A 20,039-nucleotide genomic window follows, 5' to 3' on the forward strand; every position below is an offset into this window, starting at 1 on the left:
CAGTGTCACGCAGGATGTCCCTTCCAAAAAACCCTCCCCAATCAGCACATGATGCAAAGAAAAAGAAAAGAAAAAAGAGGTGCAAGATGGAATTGTCCTTGGGCCCTCCCACCCACCCTTATGTTGTATAAACAAAACAGGACATGCACACTTTAACCAACCCATCATTTCAGTGACAGGGTCTGCCACACGACTGTGACTGATATGACGGGTTGGTTTGGACCCCCCCCAAAAAAGAAGCAATTAATCTCTCCTTGCACAAACTGGCTCTACAGAGGCAAGATGTCCACCTCATCATCACCCTCCGATATATCACCGTGTACATCCCCCTCCTCACAGATTATCAATTCGTCCCCACTGGAATCCACCATCTCAGCTCCCTGTGTACTTTGTGGAGGCAATTGCTGCTGGTCAATGTCTCCGCGGAGGAATTGATTATAATTCATTTTAATGAACATCATCTTCTCCACATTTTCTGGATGTAACCTCGTACGCCGATTGCTGACAAGGTGAGCGGCGGCACTAAACACTCTTTCGGAGTACACACTTGTGGGAGGGCAACTTAGGTAGAATAAAGCCAGTTTGTGCAAGGGCCTCCAAATTGCCTCTTTTTCCTGCCAGTATAAGTACGGACTGTGTGACGTGCCTACTTGGATGCGGTCACTCATATAATCCTCCACCATTCTATCAATGTTGAGAGAATCATATGCAGTGACAGTAGACGACATGTCCGTAATCGTTGTCAGGTCCTTCAGTCCGGACCAGATGTCAGCATCAGCAGTCGCTCCAGACTGCCCTGCATCACCGCCAGCGGGTGGGCTCGGAATTCTGAGCCTTTTCCTCGCACCCCCAGTTGCGGGAGAATGTGAAGGAGGAGATGTTGACAGGTCGCGTTCCGCTTGACTTGACAATTTTGTCACCAGCAGGTCTTTCAACCCCAGCAGACTTGTGTCTGCCGGAAAGAGAGATCCAAGGTAGGCTTTAAATCTAGGATCGAGCACGGTGGCCAAAATGTAGTGCTCTGATTTCAACAGATTGACCACCCGTGAATCCTTGTTAAGCGAATTAAGGGCTCCATCCACAAGTCCCACATGCCTAGCGGAATCGCTCCGTGTTAGCTCCTCCTTCAATGTCTCCAGCTTCTTCTGCAAAAGCCTGATGAGGGGAATGACCTGACTCAGGCTGGCAGTGTCTGAACTGACTTCACGTGTGGCAAGTTCAAAGGGCATCAGAACCTTGCACAACGTTGAAATCATTCTCCACTGCGCTTGAGACAGGTGCATTCCACCTACTATATCGTGCTCAATTGTATAGGCTTGAATGGCCTTTTGCTGCTCCTCCAACCTCTGAAGCATATAGAGGGTTGAATTCCACCTCGCTACCACTTCTTGCTTCAGATGATGGCAGGGCAGGTTCAGTAGTTTTTGGTGGTGCTCCAGTCTTCTGTACGTGGTGCCTGTACGCCGAAAGTGTCCCGCAATTCTTCTGGCCACCGACAGCATCTCTTGCACGCCCCTGTCGTTTTTTTAAAAATTCTGCACCACCAAATTCAAGGTATGTGCAAAACATGGGACGTGCTGGAATTTGCCCATATTTAATGCACACACAATATTGCTGGCGTTGTCCGATGCCACAAATCCACAGGAGAGTCCAATTGGGGTAAGCCATTCCGCGATGATCTTCCTCAGTTGCCGTAAGAGGTTTTCAGCTGTGTGCGTATTCTGGAAACCGGTGATACAAAGCGTAGCCTGCCTAGGAAAGAGTTGGCGTTTGCGAGATGCTGCTACTGGTGCCGCCGCTGCTGTTCTTGCGGCGGGAGTCCATACATCTACCCAGTGGGCTGTCACAGTCATATAGTCCTGACCCTGCCCTGCTCCACTTGTCCACATGTCCGTGGTTAAGTGGACATTGGGTACAGCTGCATTTTTTAGGACACTGGTGACTCTTTTTCTGAGGTCTGTGTACATTTTCGGTATCGCCTGCCTAGAGAAATGGAACCTAGATGGTATTTGGTACCGGGGACACAGTACCTCCAACAAGTCTCTAGTTGGCTCTGCAGTAATGATGGATACCGGAACCACGTTTCTCACCACCCAGGATGCCAAGGCCTCAGTTATCCGCTTTGCAGTAGGATGACTGCTGTGATATTTCATCTTCCTCGCAAAGGACTGTTGAACAGTCAATTGCTTACTGGAAGTAGTACAAGTGGGCTTACGACTTCCCCTCTGGGATGACCATCGACTCCCAGCGGCAACAACAGCAGCGCCAGCAGCAGTAGGCGTTACACGCAAGGCTGCATCGGAGGAATCCCAGGCAGGAGAGGACTCGTCAGAATTGCCAGTGACATGGCCTGCAGGACTATTGGCATTCCTGGGGAAGGAGGAAATTGACACTGAGGGAGTTGGTGGGGTGGTTTGCGTGAGCTTGGTTACAAGAGGAAGGGATTTACTGGTCAGTGGACTGCTTCCGCTGTCACCCAAAGTTTTTGAACTTGTCACTGACTTATTATGAATGCGCTGCAGGTGACGTATAAGGTAGGATGTTCCGAGGTGGTTAACGTCCTTACCCCTACTTATTACAGCTTGACAAAGGGAACACACGGCTTGACACCTGTTGTCCGCATTTCTGGTGAAATACCTCCACACCGAAGAGCTGATTTTTTTGGTATTTTCACCTGGCATGTCAACGGCCATATTCCTCCCACGGACAACAGGTGTCTCCCCGGGTGCCTGACTTAAACAAACCACCTCACCATCAGAATCCTCCTGGTCAATTTCCTCCCCAGCGCCAGCAACACCCATATCCTCCTCATCCTGGTGTACTTCAACACTGACATCTTCAATCTGACTATCAGGAACTGGACTGCGGGTGCTCCTTCCAGCACTTGCAGGGGGCGTGCAAATGGTGGAAGGCGCATGCTCTTCACGTCCAGTGTTGGGAAGGTCAGGCATCGCAACCGACACAATTGGACTCTCCTTGTGGATTTGGGATTTCGAAGAGTGCACAGTTCTTTGCTGTGCTGCTTTTGCCAGCTTGAGTCTTTTCATTTTTCTAGCGAGAGGCTGAGTGCTTCCATCCTCATGTGAAGCTGAACCACTAGCCATGAACATAGGCCAGGGCCTCAGCCATTCCTTGCCACTCCGTGTCGTAAATGGCATATTGGCAAGTTTACGCTTCTCCTCCGACAATTTTATTTTAGGTTTTGGAGTCCTTTTTTTTCTGATATTTGGTGTTTTGGATTTGACATGCTCTGTACTATGACATTGGGCATCGGCCTTGGCAGACGACGTTGCTGGCATTTCATCGTCTCGGCCATGACTAGTGGCAGCAGCTTCAGCACGAGGTGGAAGTGGATCTTGATCTTTCCCTAATTTTGGAACCTCAACATTTTTGTTCTCCATATTTTAATAGGCACAACTAAAAGGCACCTCAGGTAAACAATGGAGATGGATACTAGTATACAATTATGGACTGCCTGCCGAGTGCAGACACAGAGGTAGCCACAGCCGTGAACTACCGTACTGTACTGTGTCTGCTGCTAATATAGACTGGTTGATAAAGAGATGTCTATGTAACTATGTATGTATAAAGAAGAAAGAAAAAAAAACCACGGTTAGGTGGTATACAATTATGGACGGACTGCCTGCCGAGTGCAGACACAGAGGTAGCCACAGCCGTGAACTACCGTACTGTACTGTGTCTGCTGCTAATATAGACTGGTTGATAAAGAGATGTCTATGTAACTATGTATGTATAAAGAAGAAAGAAAAAAAAACCACGGTTAGGTGGTATACAATTATGGACGGACTGCCTGCCGAGTGCAGACACAGAGGTAGCCACAGCCGTGAACTACCGTACTGTACTGTGTCTGCTGCTAATATAGACTGGTTGATAAAGAGATGTCGTAGTAGTATGTATGTATATAGAAGAAAAAAAAAACACGGTTAGGTGGTATATACAATTATGGACGGGCTGCCGAGTGCCGACACAGAGGTAGCCACAGCCGTGAACTACCGCACTGTACTGTGTCTGCTGCTAATATATAGACTGGTTGATAAAGAGATAGTATACTCGTAACTAGTATGTATGTATAAAGAAAGAAAAAAAAACCACGGTTAGGTGGTATATACAATTATGGACGGGCTGCCGAGTGCCGACACAGAGGTAGCCACAGCCGTGAACTACCGCACTGTACTGTGTCTGCTGCTAATATATAGACTGGTTGATAAAGAGATAGTATACTCGTAACTAGTATGTATGTATAAAGAAAGAAAAAAAAACCACGGTTAGGTGGTATATACAATTATGGACGGGCTGCCGAGTGCCGACACAGAGGTAGCCACAGCCGTGAACTACCGCACTGTACTGTGTCTGCTGCTAATATAGACTGGTTGATAAAGAGATAGTATACTCGTAACTAGTATGTATGTATAAAGAAAGAAAAAAAAACCACGGTTAGGTGGTATATACAATTATGGACGGGCTGCCGAGTGCCGACACAGAGGTAGCCACAGCCGTGAACTACCGCACTGTACTGTGTCTGCTGCTAATATAGACTGGTTGATAAAGAGATAGTATACTCGTAACTAGTATGACTATAAAGAAAGAAAAAAAAACCACGGTTAGGTGGTATATACAATTATGGACGGGCTGCCGAGTGCCGACACAGAGGTAGCCACAGCCGTGAACTACCGCACTGTACTGTGTCTGCTGCTAATATAGACTGGTTGATAAAGAGATAGTATACTACTAATATTATATATACTGGTGGTCAGGTCACTGGTCACTAGTCACACTGGCAGTGGCACTCCTGCAGCAAAAGTGTGCACTGTTTAATTTTAATATAATATTATGTACTCCTGGCTCCTGCTATAACCTATAACTGGCACTGCAGTGCTCCCCAGTCTCCCCCACAATTATAAGCTGTGTGAGCTGAGCACAGTCAGATATATATATACATTGATGCAGCACACTGGGCTGAGCAGTGCACACAGATATGGTATGTGACTGAGTCACTGTGTGTATCGTTTTTTTCAGGCAGAGAACGGATATATTAAATAAAACAAACAACTGCACTGTCTGGTGGTCACTGTGGTCGTCAGTCACTAAACTCTGCACTCTCTTCTACAGTATCACAGCCTCAGGTCAATCTCTCTCTCTCTCTCTCTCAACCCTAATCTAAATGGAGAGGACGCCAGCCACGTCCTCTCCCTATCAATCTCAATGCACGTGTGAAAATGGCGGCGACGCGCGGCTCCTTATATAGAATCCGAGTCTCGCGAGAATCCGACAGCGTCATGATGACGTTCGGGCGCGCTCGGGTTAACCGAGCAAGGCGGGAGGATCCGAGTCTGCTCGGACCCGTGAAAAAAACATGAAGTTCGTGCGGGTTCGGATTCAGAGAAACCGAACCCGCTCATCTCTACTGCGCAGTAGCTTACAACTCTGAATCAGGCACAGTGTTTGTTGCATACTCTTCCATAAGGGGGATACTGATGGGAGAGATGTATGCTGAGTGATCTTAACACAGACCGCTCAGCACACATCTCTCCACCCGCTCAGCACAGCGCAATGTGCTGAGCGAGGGGGGACGACAACAGGGGGCCGCTCATTTCACACAGCGGTGAAGTGAGTGACCCGCTAGATTGAGCCTGTATCGCAGAGCAGCTACAAAAAATGTTTGTGTAGTTTCAGAGTAGCTCAAAATCTACTCAGCACTTGCGATCACTTCAGTCTATTCAGTTCCGGATTTGACGTCACAAACCCGCCCAGCGTTCTCCCAGCCACGTCTGCGTTTTTCCTGGCATGCCTGCGTTTTTCTGCACACTACCTGAAAACGGTCAGATGCCACCCAGAAACCCATTCGTTGTGCCCGTACGTCGCATGTGCGCATTGTGCCACATATGCATGCGCAGAACTGATGTTTTTTATCCTGATTGCTGCGCTGCGAACAAATTCAGCTAGCGATCAACTCGGAATGACCCCCCTAGTCAAATTGCTTAGATTTTAAACACAGATCTCTCCATGTGAACCCCTTGAACACTGGCTAATACCTTTTAGACTGGCAAAAAAATAAAAATTTTAGTCCACATTTATTCAAAAGCCCTAAGAGAAAAGCTACAGCTACAGTTGTATTTGATCATCATTGCGATGATAATGAAACAACACTGCATACAAAACCTAATTTAAAGTCTACTTTCGGTCTAATGATTTTTATTAAATTCCCTAATGATGCAACTCTTAATTATTGTTCTGAAAAGATTTGAACCGCTGAAACTCATCTAAAGGCACTACCCTTACTGATGCACTCCAATGTGCCAATATGTGACAAATATTTTATTAAGAAGGATTACAAGTGCCTGCGATTGGAAGACTAATCACTGACAGTAGAGACAGAAGGAAGCATCTGTGACAAACTAATGTCAAGAAGGCAGTATGTTTGTTTGCATTAGTAATAGGAATGGATATGCACAACAATTCATTTATCATAATTACTCCTAATCAATACTGATCATCAGGATATCTTAAACAGAAAACAGCAGATGTGATTAGCTGTCAGATCCTATTGAGCAAAGACGTACTGGAGAGATATTACAGTGAGCTAAAGTTACCCGTGAAATGCCTACAGATGTTTTCCAGCCTTTTGTCATTCAGCACTTTGAATTTATAATGAGATGACATGCTGCTATGTTATTACGCTTAATTCTATTTAAATCTATTTCATTTAGAAAGAAACACAGTGCTGAAAGGATTATCTCATTTTCAAGTGGGTGCTAGATTGCAAAATAAAATATGCATTTGAGGACCAAACAAGAATTTATCAGTGAAAGAACTGCTACAACCAAACTGCTGTCTTACAATACGCGCACAGCATACAGGGCAAGCCTGAAAACATTTCAGAAAATGAGAATAAAGAAAATTCACAATGATTTGAGGAACACAGAAATCTATAGATCCTTAACCCACCTACCAAACACCTAACCAGACATTACTATACCATTATACAGAAATACAACTGACCATAATGGTTTTAACAATTTGCTTTGTCATTTCCAATAAAGCTGGACGGGTTGGGTCACCATACAGACACCGGGATCTCGGCTTTTAGATACCCACCTGGGAAGGAAGGGGGATAAAGGGGGGTACTCACGGGAGAGAGGTGTGCTGAGCGATCTTAACACAGACCGCTCAGCACACATCTCTCACCCCGCTCAGCACAGCGCGATGTGCTGAGCGAGGGGGAAAGCCGACGGGGGGCCGCTCACTTCACACAACGGTGAAGTGAGCGACCCGCTAGATTGAGCCTGCATGCAGCTCAATCTAGCATCGGCGATAGCGATGCGCGGGGCCGCGCATCGCTATCGCTGGAGGGCATACACACGGCAGATCCGTGCTTAAAATCTAAGCAATCTAGCAAGATTGCTTAGATTTTAAGCACGGATCTCTCCGTGTGTACCCCCCTTAAGAAAGACCCTTGCTAGATTTCTGCGCTCCCCATGTTGCAGGCTCGGTGGCGAGCTGTGCTCGCCACAGGTTCTGTCCCCACTCTATGGGTGTCATCGAAACACAGTAGTGGTAATAGTCCCTGTTAGTCGGCATGCCAACTCTCGGGATTGTGAGGGGGCGGGATCCCGATGTTGGTATTGTGACCGGCGGTCACAATACCAACCGCTGGTCACATAACTACATCCCAGCTGGACATTTGGTGTAAACCAACATTCTTTCTGATCATGTTCTGAGACATGCACAAGTATCTAGAATGGCATATATTTAACATTTGACAGTATTTACTATACTAAAATATCTCTGTGTGCATTCTATTATACTGAATTTAGACAAGCACTTTTAATGTTTGAATTTTATATATACATTCGGGTTCAAGCAGGAAACCCCTATACCCCTTGTTTTTTCATCCACAGCCATCAATGGGATTTGCGCCAGCCCATGCTAGATGGAAGAGATTTATCTGTTCTCTTTTGTATACACATGACTCTTGAAACTCAGGGTACACACTCATGACATTCATACATAACAACAGTTCTATGTGAACACATTGTTGCCACCCAATTCCTGCTCTGAAACACCTATTTCACAATAAGACAGATCCGGCTGGCACAGAATCAGTCAAAGATATGCAAACATTTCTAAATTGGCTTCTGTGCATGAACCACTTGCGATTTGCGTCCGTACAAAGAGATTCGTCTGACTCAGAATCAGCACCATAGTCTTAAAATTGCTTTATAATCAAACCGTTTATGACAGAAATGGAACATGGTATCACTAGACCTCACAGCAAATTTTGGAGAAGCGGCAGCAAACCTGTCCAACCTCCCTAGTCCCCAATATGATCATCTGAGTTTGTAGGTGCTGTCACATACTCAGTTAAATTCTCTTTGTGGATTCACTGTTTATGTGGACTGTTTAAGGTGGACCAGCATTCTCAGGCCCCTCTCACTCTGTGGTCCAATGGTGGCTGTATCCACTGTGGGATTCAGTCTGAAGATCGACAGTGTGTAGGTCGACAATGCTTAGGTCTACCACTATAGTTCGACAGTCACTAGGTCAACAGGGTTTGAAGGTCGACAGGGTTTCTAGGTCAACATGTTCTAGGTCGACATGTCAAAGGTCGACATGAGTTTTTCACATTTCTTTTTCTTTTTTTAACTTTTTCATACTTAATAATCCACGCGGACTACGATTGGGAATAGTAACTTGTGCCGAGTGCAGCGGTAGCAGGGCGAGGCACCTTGCCCGAAGCATGGCGAATGAAGCAAGTCATGCGATGGGACATAGTGCACTAATTGGGCTTCCCGGACGCTGTACAGAGAAAACAACACCAAAAAAACCATGAAAAACTCATGTTCTTTGTCGACAGGTCAAAAGGTCGACATGTCAACCTAGAAATTCTGTCAACCTTCAAACCCTGTCAACCTAGTGACTGTCGATCTATAGTGGTCGACCTAAACATTGTCAACCTAGACGACACTGTCGATCTAATGATCCACACCCATCCACTGTAATGGAGTTAAGTCTGTCACTGAGTTATGGGGAGGATTAAGAAAGCTACTGTAGCAGTCATTTTTCTTTTTTCCTTTCGGTCAAGCAAAGTGGGATTTAAGGAAACAACCATTGTGAGAACAGAAGAAAACAAAAACCTACAATTACCTAAGATTTGTCCTGTTTTCCATAGAAAATAAGTGCCATGAAAATGTCATATCATGGACAGCACAGCACCTGCATTCCCTAAGCAGTTTTCTCTTTTACCTTGCAGCATATTCTTTGTTGGTTGTTTTTTAATGCAAAAATATGCCATTCCAAGTATAAGGACTATGCAAAGATGTATTTCATAATTATTTTGATGTAATTGTTTTTAGGTTTACTTACTGCATATGTTTCTTAAAAACTTCTCATGTGCAATGAACTGAAAATTTGTTGTTTTTCATTTTGTAACTTTTTTGGACAATTTGTGAGACTTTTTTTCACTTCAGAGAACACCCAACCATCACTAGTCCAAGTCAAAAATAATGTGCATTTTCAGAGTACTGTGATCTGTCTACAGCAGGGCTGAAACTAGGATTTTTGTCACCCAGGGTAACACTGTCCCCTTGTGTATATATGTATATAAGCCTGGCTACATGAAACAAATACACTGGCCCCGACCTACTGCCCGGCTCCTCAACTTGCTACTTTCTGCCCGACTCCTGCTTCTTCTCACCACATTACTTTCTGTCTGGCTCCTACTTCTCCTCACCTCGCTACTTACTGCTCAGCTCCCACTTCTCTTCACCTCTCTACTTACTGCCCAGCCTTCTCTTATCCTCACATCGCTACTTACTGCTTGGCTCCCGCTTCTCTTCACCTCGCTACTTACTGCTCGGCTTCTGCTTCTCCTCACCTTGCTACTTACTGCCCGTCTCTCACTTCTCCTCACCTCGCTACTTACTGCTCGGCTCCCTCTACCTCTCACTTCGCTACTTACCGCACTGGTTTGCACCGGTAACCATGGAAAACTGGGGACTAGTGTGGAAGTAGGCGGTCTTATTCATCCTAACTCCTTACTTCCCCCTACTGGCCAATAGCACATTATACATTCACACCAATACATCATATCACACAAACAACACACAGGGAGTCTAAGACTACATTTCCAAGGTGCACATACCTTGCCCTTTCCCATCCATCTCCCTGTCACACACATATCTCAGCCTTGCCTTGGCGTCCCCTCAAGTCCTGCACCTGGAGCATGTGCCCATCCTCTGCCCTGCCCCTCCACTTATAGCCCTGTTTACAGTAGACATCTGCCCAAATTTCCCTCCATTAAAAATATAAGTCAAGAATATAGATTTTAGATAATTTTAGAGCCTTCTAGTGTTTTAGAATGGACCATCATGTTTATTTAATCAGTTTAGAGGCACCTAAGATACAAAAGTATTAAGGAATCTGTTGGAAACCAAACCTTTACACATGTCACATTCACTTCTTCATCTTTTTTTTATTTATTATTATTACATTTGTTTCAGTTAACAAATAAATTATAATTTTGCAGTAAAATATAAAATGTTCAGAAATATGTCATGGTTAAGTTTATACCCTGAGAGATTGTGATAACTTCTTATTTGTAAATAAAAATTATCAATGCTTAGCAAAAGCTTTTGTAAACAGCTGTACTTATGTATTTGATAAAACACAAAACCCAAGGCCTTAGTTGTGGAACGTACTGTACAAGGTTAAAAATGATGTTGAAATGAAACAATAAATAATATGGTGCCTGCAGTTTTTAAGTTAGATTTAAACTTGCAGTTACATCTCTGTTACCTATTTTTTTTTTCTTTAAAAGAAGTTCACACTGACAGAATGGGTAATTTTTTATTCGAAATCAAGAAAAACTCTGTATTACCAAGCTGCAGATTAGTGGAGTTAAACTAAAAGTTTTGACAACCATCATTCATATGGTGCCTGTTGAAACTGTTCTGGGTATAGAAACAGAAGTTATAGGGATCCATTGACGCCTGTTCTACATTAAAGTTGCATTCAACATCAGATGAACAAAGCTTAGTGTTACGTACTGTATGTAAGTTCAACTGTCATTAGTACACAGTCTTTTGGTGTTGTCACACAACACATTTTACTCTTGCCTTTTTCATTCAGAAAAAAACCCCAAAATATTTTCTCCACTCTATTCAGAAGAATGAGTTTTACTTAGAGGGCTGTTATTACAACATGTCAATCTATCATATAAATTATATGATACCCTAGTCCTGCCTCAGCACCTCAGTATGATACATAAATACCCTTATATCAGCTTCACCTCATTCACACACACATATGACCCAACAACCTACCTCTCACACACACATACCTAGCCCTTTCCCATCCATCTCCCTGTCACACACATACCCCAGCCCTGCCCCATCCAACTCTCTTTCACATATGTATAGTCTCTGCCGCAGCCTCCCCTTCTTCACATATATTTCCAAGCTTTGCTCCATCCACCTCCATCTCAAACACATATCACCTTGCCAACTTCCTCTCACAGATATGTATACACTTGCCCTGACTCACCACTGTCAATTGGAGTTTCCCAAAGTCAGTGTGCTGGTGGTCTGCCGCGATCCTGGAGGCATAATGTTGCCTTCTCTCTGACTTTTGTTAAATGTGATGCTTCCCTGTTTTCCTATGTATTTGTTAGTCCATATTTTTGGATGATTTCTCTCCTCTATGGAGATGACCATTTTGTTGAGGATATTTCTATACAGTTATACACTTGTCCGCAACTGCAGAGGTGGGTCCATTTTGTATCTGGGACCAGGACAACAGACCTGCCAGTACCTCCCTGATGGTGGCCCTTCTTAATTACATGATGTACAGTAATTATTATGATTTTCAGCATTAATCCTGTCTGTATGAAAAAGCTTTGACAAATTGAAGAGCTTTTTCTTCATTGCTATTTTGATGCTGAGTTGTGTGAAACCACCTCTGAAGCATTTTAACATATTTTCTAATTTAAAAATTCTGCAAGTAATTTAACAAAATATTTTTGTATCTATCTATCTATCTATCTATCTATCTATCTACAGAATAACAAAGATGCCCGGCACTCCGGCTCTATAGTGTATACTTGCTGTGGTGCCTTCCTTGAGGGATAAATGTCCCAATGTACAGTGGAAGAGGTTGAATAGGCGGCACTCAACAGGCTGCAGTCAGATTGTTTAAACTGACATGATTTTTATTGACTAGTTGCCGACATGTTTCGGAGCAGCAACTCCGTCCTCAGGGCCAAAACCCTATCTATCTATCTATCTATCTATCTATCTATCTATCTATCTATCTATCTAACTGTATATATCTATCTATCTGTATTGATCTACCTATCTATGTGTATGTATGTATGTATATATATATATATATATATATATATACACACACACACACACACACACACACACACACACACACACACACACACTGATACATTTTACATGGGTGCTCTTATGTTAAAATGTTAGTTGTATAAAAATGAAAATAAAATTCTAGCCTGTGTTCTTTTCAGCATCTAACTACATACTCCAATGTTTAGTACAGTAAGTCATTACATTCTTCAATGTTCTCTACTTGATTTCTTTAAATTGACTTCTCATATTTTATGGATACTTTTTCATTGTCTAATTAAGAAGACAAATAAAAGCATAAGATTGTATTTTAAAGGTTATCAACTTCCATCTGAATGACAAAGCTCTGTTAGAGCATCTTATTCTGCACATGATTGAATGCACCCTACTTGTAATGTGTGCTGACTCACACTCATTGTTTTTTCTTTTGCAGGTCGTTGAGACTAATTTGGTTGCCTTTGACTGTCACTGGATCATTATAAATGAGGTAAATGGTGCACTAATGTTATTGTAAAGTGTTAATCCTATTTGTACAAAGATAGGACATTCTTAAATTGAGTATGACTTTGCAAAGCATCTGTTGATGCTGGTTTTCAAAACAGTGACAGAACTGTAGACCGGTAAATTAAGAAATGATTTTTCAATGTAATCAACAGAGAAACCTGTCCCAGCTGGGTATATTTAGATAATAAAAGGGGGTTGACCTGGACTGCACATCCTGTTGCTAAAGATATCAAGAGGTGCTATCATGCTGAGGCTTCTAATACTATGCTTGAGGAAGAGAGATGCAGATGCACACTCTTAGTACTAAGAACACTGATAGTAAAAAATAATTTAAATAAACCCTCACAACTAACATGGAGTATAATTGAAGTTCTTAGCACACATTTGCGCAAATATGCGGGCCCATGTACCTCTTGATATCTTTAGTAAAAGGATGTGCAGTCCAGGTCCCCCCCTTTTTCCACTATATTTGTGTATATATTGTACATTGGAAGGCAAGGCTTCATTCCTCTGGTATTGGCACCCCTCCCATTCACCCTCAGGTGTTTTAATTAGCTGGGTTCCTGCATTTCAGATCACACATTGATAAGGCCCTATTTAGAGGTAAGTCCTGAATATATTTATAGAATATGATAGTATTAGGAATGTTAGGGACCCATGTGATGAAGTCACCTGGCCGCGGTACATGGGCCCGCATATTTGCACAAATGTGTGTTAAAAACTTCAATTATACTCCATGTTAATTGTGAGAGTTTATTTAAATTATTTTTACTATCAGTGTTCTTAGTACTAAGAGTGTGCATCTGCATCTCTCTTCCTCCAGCATATATTTAGATGATAAAATGGGAGCTAAGGGGAACACTTCTTTAAAACAAGTCAACTGCTGCTTTCAACTAGTCTGAATATGTGCTCCTCAGTCTGAAACAAATGTAAACAGTAGGGAAGCCCATGGTTGGCCATTGTGATGTACTATTCACAATAAATGTAATATTCCTTTCTACTTAACTGCACTATGTCTGCTGAATCTATTCTATCAAAGAAACTAAAATAGGTCTGATGGTTGATTTTGTATGGATCTTGCACCAAAGCTGTTTTATACATTTAAAATCAAGAGAGTTCTATCTCCATACATGTGTGAATATATTACTGCCTCATAGCACTGAGGTTATGGGTTCAACTCCCAACATGGCCCTAACTGTGTGGAGTTTGTATATTCTCCCCGTGCTTGCACGAGTTTCCTTCAGGTACTCCAGACTCCCCCCCCCCCCCCCGCCCCCCACAATCCAAAATTATACTGGTAGGTTAATGGGCACCAGACAAAAATTAACCCTAGTGTGTAAGTTGCAATGTACATTTGTTAAAACACATATTATTTTTGAGTAAATTCGCCATGCATGGCTCCCCCATCTTTGTAGCTGGCTTCCTGAAATACTGACTTATTTAAGTATTAAAGTATCACCTTTTTTGTGGACCTCTTTATATTTTTATTCAAGACCTTTTTGGCATGATGGAAAACTATTACTTACTGTAACACAAAGATGAATTCTTCGCATCTGTATTACACTGAAAAGGATACACTTTTTGGCAAGACATAAATATTAATATTTAATGTGGTCTGGCAAAAGTATAAATTCTGTATACGGCACAGTCTCATGGACCCCTATTAATATATTGGTTAGGGTCAGCCTCATCTTGTTTGTAGCATTTCACTCCACAAAGAGTGTATTCTACTAGAAGGAAAAGCAGCTGGGGCCAATCACAGTGCTAAATATTGTACCTCCTACTGCACTGACATAAACTCTGATTGGCTGAAATACAGCAAGTATAACCAGAACACAATCACTGTGCCAAAGCTTGGATTTCTCATTGTGGTGTCTGTTTTCTTTTGTTGTTTGCCAATGATATGCGTTCACCATTTGACACATTACCAGGCTGTGTAACACAATGGTGTTGTGTGATGTGGCATGACATATTGATGATATTATTATTATTATTATTATTATTATTCATTTATATGTTGCCACAAGGGTTCGGCAGTGCCTAAAATACAGTATATATCTAACAATAACAAATATAATTGCCTAAAATAATTAAAATTATACATCCCAAATGACTAGCATATCAAACCCAACATATACCAGCCAGTCGCAAAACATTGTACTGTACTTAAGCAGGTGATCCTAACTTTTGATTGAACTTATTATATGATGCTTTGATCTAACACATTGTTACAGATAATGCTCCAAGAATTATGTTAACAAATACCGGAACCAGTCCAACATGTGCTCAATAGAATCCCATTTGCACATACAATACTTATTTCTGTACAGTACTTCTTTATTCCTGAATTGGTAGATCAAAATGGAGTAAATCTGAAGTGGTCTGATGATGATAAATCATCAACCTTAGCTAAATCACAGATAATCTACCTCAGGAATGTCTGAAGCAATCAGAGTAAATGAATGGCAATTCTTTTTTACTACTTTTTTTGCCCTGCTGAAGCTGTTTAATATTATCAAACAGGCCCTCCATTGGGGGCAGGCTCAAGGCTGAATTAGGAGACACATGGGCCTTCCTGAGGGTGAAAATGTTTTCAATGAGATTGGGGGATTCACTTCACAGCTTTCCATATTCCAACTGTGGCTATCAATGAGAATCATTTTTTTGTTTGTTTTCTGGACCTATAAGGCACATACACAAAATCCAAACAGAATATTGTGTATATAATGCTTACCTCCCAAATGACCCTCTCCAGGAGGGACAAAATGCTTTGCTACTGGACTTTGTAAAGACAAGTACTACCTGCGCGACCTCTTTTGCATGGGAGAAAAAGTGGAAGAAAGGAGAAATAAAGAGGGTATAGGAGAAGGCTGTTACAGCCAGGTAGGAAAGTGGTGCAGCCAATAGGTGAACTAGTACCCTTACTAGTATGGACTGAGTCAAAAATTAAAAAGAAGACCTTGGCGCACCGCGAGTGAAAGGAAAAGTCAGAAAGGAATGGTCAGACTATTTATTGCTTTATTTGCACATTTAAGATATTTATGATAGTAAAATCAAAATAAAAACAAAATAAAAATAGCACGTTTTATCTAAACATTATCTAATGCACACAACAATATGATAATAACAATCTATTGTTTTTTATGGATGGTGGAATCAGTGTGTCAATACCTAAACTCGTCCCAAAAAGGGGTGTAGGGAAAAAGTCCCGAGACCTGCTTATCCCATGTAGATGAATGTCCTTTTAGGAAAGCAATTATGAAATTTAGAGGTCTTCCTATAATAATATGTCACCGTGTATTGCCTCGTCCCAGCTGTATTGCTTATTAGCTGATGGATCTCCTGGGAGGATCACGATTTTATGCACCCTTATCCACTGCAACTATTTGTGCTGTATCGGGACCTCCCGGCACTCTGCCTTATTCCACGCCACACATGTGAGTTTAGTGCTTATCGTGTAACAGTACCTCTGTGTCGGGAGTGCCCAGGGTTCTCCGTTTCCTCCTTTCCCGGGTCCGTACCTGTGGGACCTCCGGTGGGGCCGGACAGCCGATTCCCAGAGCTCCGATACCGCTTGTATCGTCTGGCCCGCAAGCGTGGAACGCAGGCCAGTCGCTTCCGGTTTCGCGGCTTCCGGGGTACACGTCTTGTTCAGCAGATCAGTGGCAAGAGGAATGTGCTCCAGTTCCTAAGGTTGACGTCCAATAATCCTTTTGGACGTCAACCTTAGGAACTGGAGCACATTCCTCTTGCCACTGATCTGCTGAACAAGACGTGTACCCCGGAAGCCGCGAAACCGGAAGCGACTGGCCTGCGTTCCACGCTTGCGGGCCAGACGATACAAGCGGTATCGGAGCTCTGGGAATCGGCTGTCCGGCCCCACCGGAGGTCCCACAGGTACGGACCCGGGAAAGGAGGAAACGGAGAACCCTGGGCACTCCCGACACAGAGGTACTGTTACACGATAAGCACTAAACTCACATGTGTGGCGTGGAATAAGGCAGAGTGCCGGGAGGTCCCGATACAGCACAAATAGTTGCAGTGGATAAGGGTGCATAAAATCGTGATCCTCCCAGGAGATCCATCAGCTAATAAGCAATACAGCTGGGACGAGGCAATACACGGTGACATATTATTATAGGAAGACCTCTAAATTTCATAATTGCTTTCCTAAAAGGACATTCATCTACATGGGATAAGCAGGTCTCGGGACTTTTTCCCTACACCCCTTTTTGGGACGAGTTTAGGTATTGACACACTGATTCCACCATCCATAAAAAACAATAGATTGTTATTATCATATTGTTGTGTGCATTAGATAATGTTTAGATAAAACGTGCTATTTTTATTTTGTTTTTATTTTGATTTTACTATCATAAATATCTTAAATGTGCAAATAAAGCAATAAATAGTCTGACCATTCCTTTCTGACTTTTCCTTTCACTCGCGGTGCGCCAAGGTCTTCTTTTTAATTTTTGCTACTGGACTGTTCTCTTAATTTATGATTACCGGCACCTGTTTTAAACAGGTTAATGGATAAGATAAGAATGGTATTTCAGAACACGTGATGGCAATCACCAATTAAGAGGGAAGTCCAGGAGCAGAGCATTTTGTCCCTCCAGGAGAGGGTCATGTTGGGAGGTATGATAAAGTGAAAGTGAGATATGATTCCATATTATTAAAAGAAAATCATTATGAAGCCATCATGTGCAATCAGTAGAAATTTCTTGCTTGTAGCTAATTTATCTAGGAACGGGATCACTACTATATGCTGATATTAATTTAATAATTTAATTGTAAATGTACCTTTAGTCTATACATACAATGTACTGAGTTATACTGTATGTGTAGCCTCCTGTTTGCCTTGTAAGCTACTCCATTACACCTACCTCTCTAGTGCCCAAGGCAGGCCATAAAGGTGTACAGTAGCTCAGAGTCTCACCTCAGGCTTCTGTGAGTGAGCAGCAAAAAGGCACAGACATGCAGCACAGTAAATGTACTGCTGAGCAGGTACAGCTGGTACAGTCTCTACAGCTTAAACATTACACAACTAAACAATCTGCACTGGTTAATTATATATGTTATTATATTTAAATGTTATTCTGTTATGTCCCCTACTGTGTGAACATTTCCAAATGCTATTTATAAAACAGTAGCTGAATGTGTTCAGGAGTGCAGACATGACTAACTTTTAGCACAATGCCCTTTCATTTGTTTTATTTTTAAGTTCTAAATGTTACTAAAATTGTTTTTAAAATTGTATAACATAATTTCTCAGTGAATTTTTTTTTCATTTTATTCTATTTATAGATTTGTGCAATAGAGATACAGTAAGAAAAGTTGTTTCTTTATATCAAGGATACTCCATAATCTCCTTATGTATTTTTTATTAGATATACAAATATTATCAGCCTTTAGAATGTAAGCTCTTGTGAGCAGTTCCAGTTGTTTTCTCAATTATGCAATTTTCATAATTTAGTTATAATTTAATAATGACTGTACTGTACTATATGAACTTGTTTGTAACTGTCTACATTTTGTCACTCTGTTCCTATGTAATTTTTCTATATATTCTATCCCTATACACTGCGGTAAAGAACCCTTGTGATACCATATACAGTAAATATTAGTTAGCCAATATCTAGACTAACATCACCATTATTTTGTTTCAGAGAACTACAGTATCTCTGTTTCAATGTAATATGGGCTAAAACTGCACAGAGGTCCTTAATTTAAGAAACACAGTGGTTTTCTTTATTGTAAAAATAATATTTAAAAAATCCACTTCTGGTAAATTGCATTATTACAGATATAACTATATTAAAAACAAATTGAATAAATGCTATTTTATAAAATTAATAATAATAATAATAATAATAATAATACAAATTAAAAGTGCAATGTGCTACAAAAATCTTTCTTTGTCTTTTCAATACTCTAGGTAGCATTATTGAGGTATTCTGCCTTTGTTCTCTCCAGCTCAACATACAGTATATACAGCAAGTTGGTTTTCAATGAAAGTTGAATTATAATACACAATCTTATAGCTGAATTATAATAATTATAATACACAATAAGGGTTGTCTCTTGTTAAATGCGCCTCTATGTAAAAACACGCATGCTAGTGCATATCACACAACAGCATGGACCTCCACATGACACTCTTGCTCTACCCTGCATCCCTGGTCTAATAGAGCCCTTGGACCACCAAAGTCCTCCACCTCCTCTTGGTACTAGTTTTCTTTGGCCACACCCCCAGATGCACTGCACTTGCTGCTCTGGCCCAACCACTACAGCATTAGGGTGTGTGATTTTGCCACATACTACCAAGAAGGTATGGCCAATTGGTGATCCTGCATCAATCTTTTCAATAAATGCAGTATTACTAGTATATGTGTGCAGTATAATATGATTTTGAGGCATGTGCTGTTAGGGGACTAGATTAGCATTGTACATGCATAGTTAAACAAAAGAGAAGACAGAAAAACCAAAGCATGTGCAGTAGAGCAGGAGATGCATAGAACCAGGTAAGTACATTCATGCGGTATCATCAGGCTCTTTAGATCGATTCTGTTAAAACATTATGGGCTAGATGCATCATCGCTTGGAAAGTTATAGAAAGAAAAAGTGCCAGCCAAACACGGTCCATTCTGCCATGTCACAGGCTGTGTTTGAAAAATGGCATTTAGGAGCTGATTGGCTGGGGCTTTATCACTCTCCATTTTATCACTTTCCAAGCAATGATGCATATGGCCCTGTCTCCAATATTGATCCAAAATTTTTTCCCCTCACCCAGTGCACTAAAATAGGCAGCTACAGCTCTGCTACGGTGCTACCAAGTGCATTTTCATGACCAGAGTTTTGGGGCCAGATGTAATAGCTTGCGAGATGGCCGGAGCTCCGAGACTCCGGTCGAACTCGTACTTTTTTTAAAGCAAGTGTTCACAAGGCAAAACCAACCAGGTTTTGCCTTGTAAACGTTTGCTGCTTTAAAAAGCGTCTCGCAAGCCATTACACCAGGCACCTGATGTGCAAGACTGTGCTTATTTCTGCACCAGTGTCAATGGTGCTCGGTATTGAATTATATACAATTATTTTAAATCATTTTCTATAGCTTCTATACTGCTTGTCAGGACACACATGTGT

General features: G+C 41.9%; 1 protein-coding gene across 2 annotated transcripts in view; it reads left to right on the forward strand.

Moving 5' to 3' along the window:
* Positions 1-20,039, forward strand: part of GRID2 (glutamate ionotropic receptor delta type subunit 2) — a 1,619,892-nt gene that overhangs the window by 895,445 nt on the left and 704,408 nt on the right. For both annotated transcript variants that reach the window (XR_010176066.1, XM_063917339.1), the window contains exon 5: positions 12,823-12,876. Coding sequence is in view for 1 of the 2 variants with exons in the window: in XM_063917339.1 (XP_063773409.1) it covers positions 12,823-12,876 (54 nt within the window). In the remaining variant the exon portion in view is untranslated. The remainder of the gene's footprint in view (positions 1-12,822; positions 12,877-20,039) is intronic.

Source organism: Pseudophryne corroboree, chromosome 1 (assembly GCF_028390025.1).
Source record: "Pseudophryne corroboree isolate aPseCor3 chromosome 1, aPseCor3.hap2, whole genome shotgun sequence".
In the NCBI taxonomy this organism is placed as follows: domain Eukaryota; kingdom Metazoa; phylum Chordata; class Amphibia; order Anura; family Myobatrachidae; genus Pseudophryne; species Pseudophryne corroboree.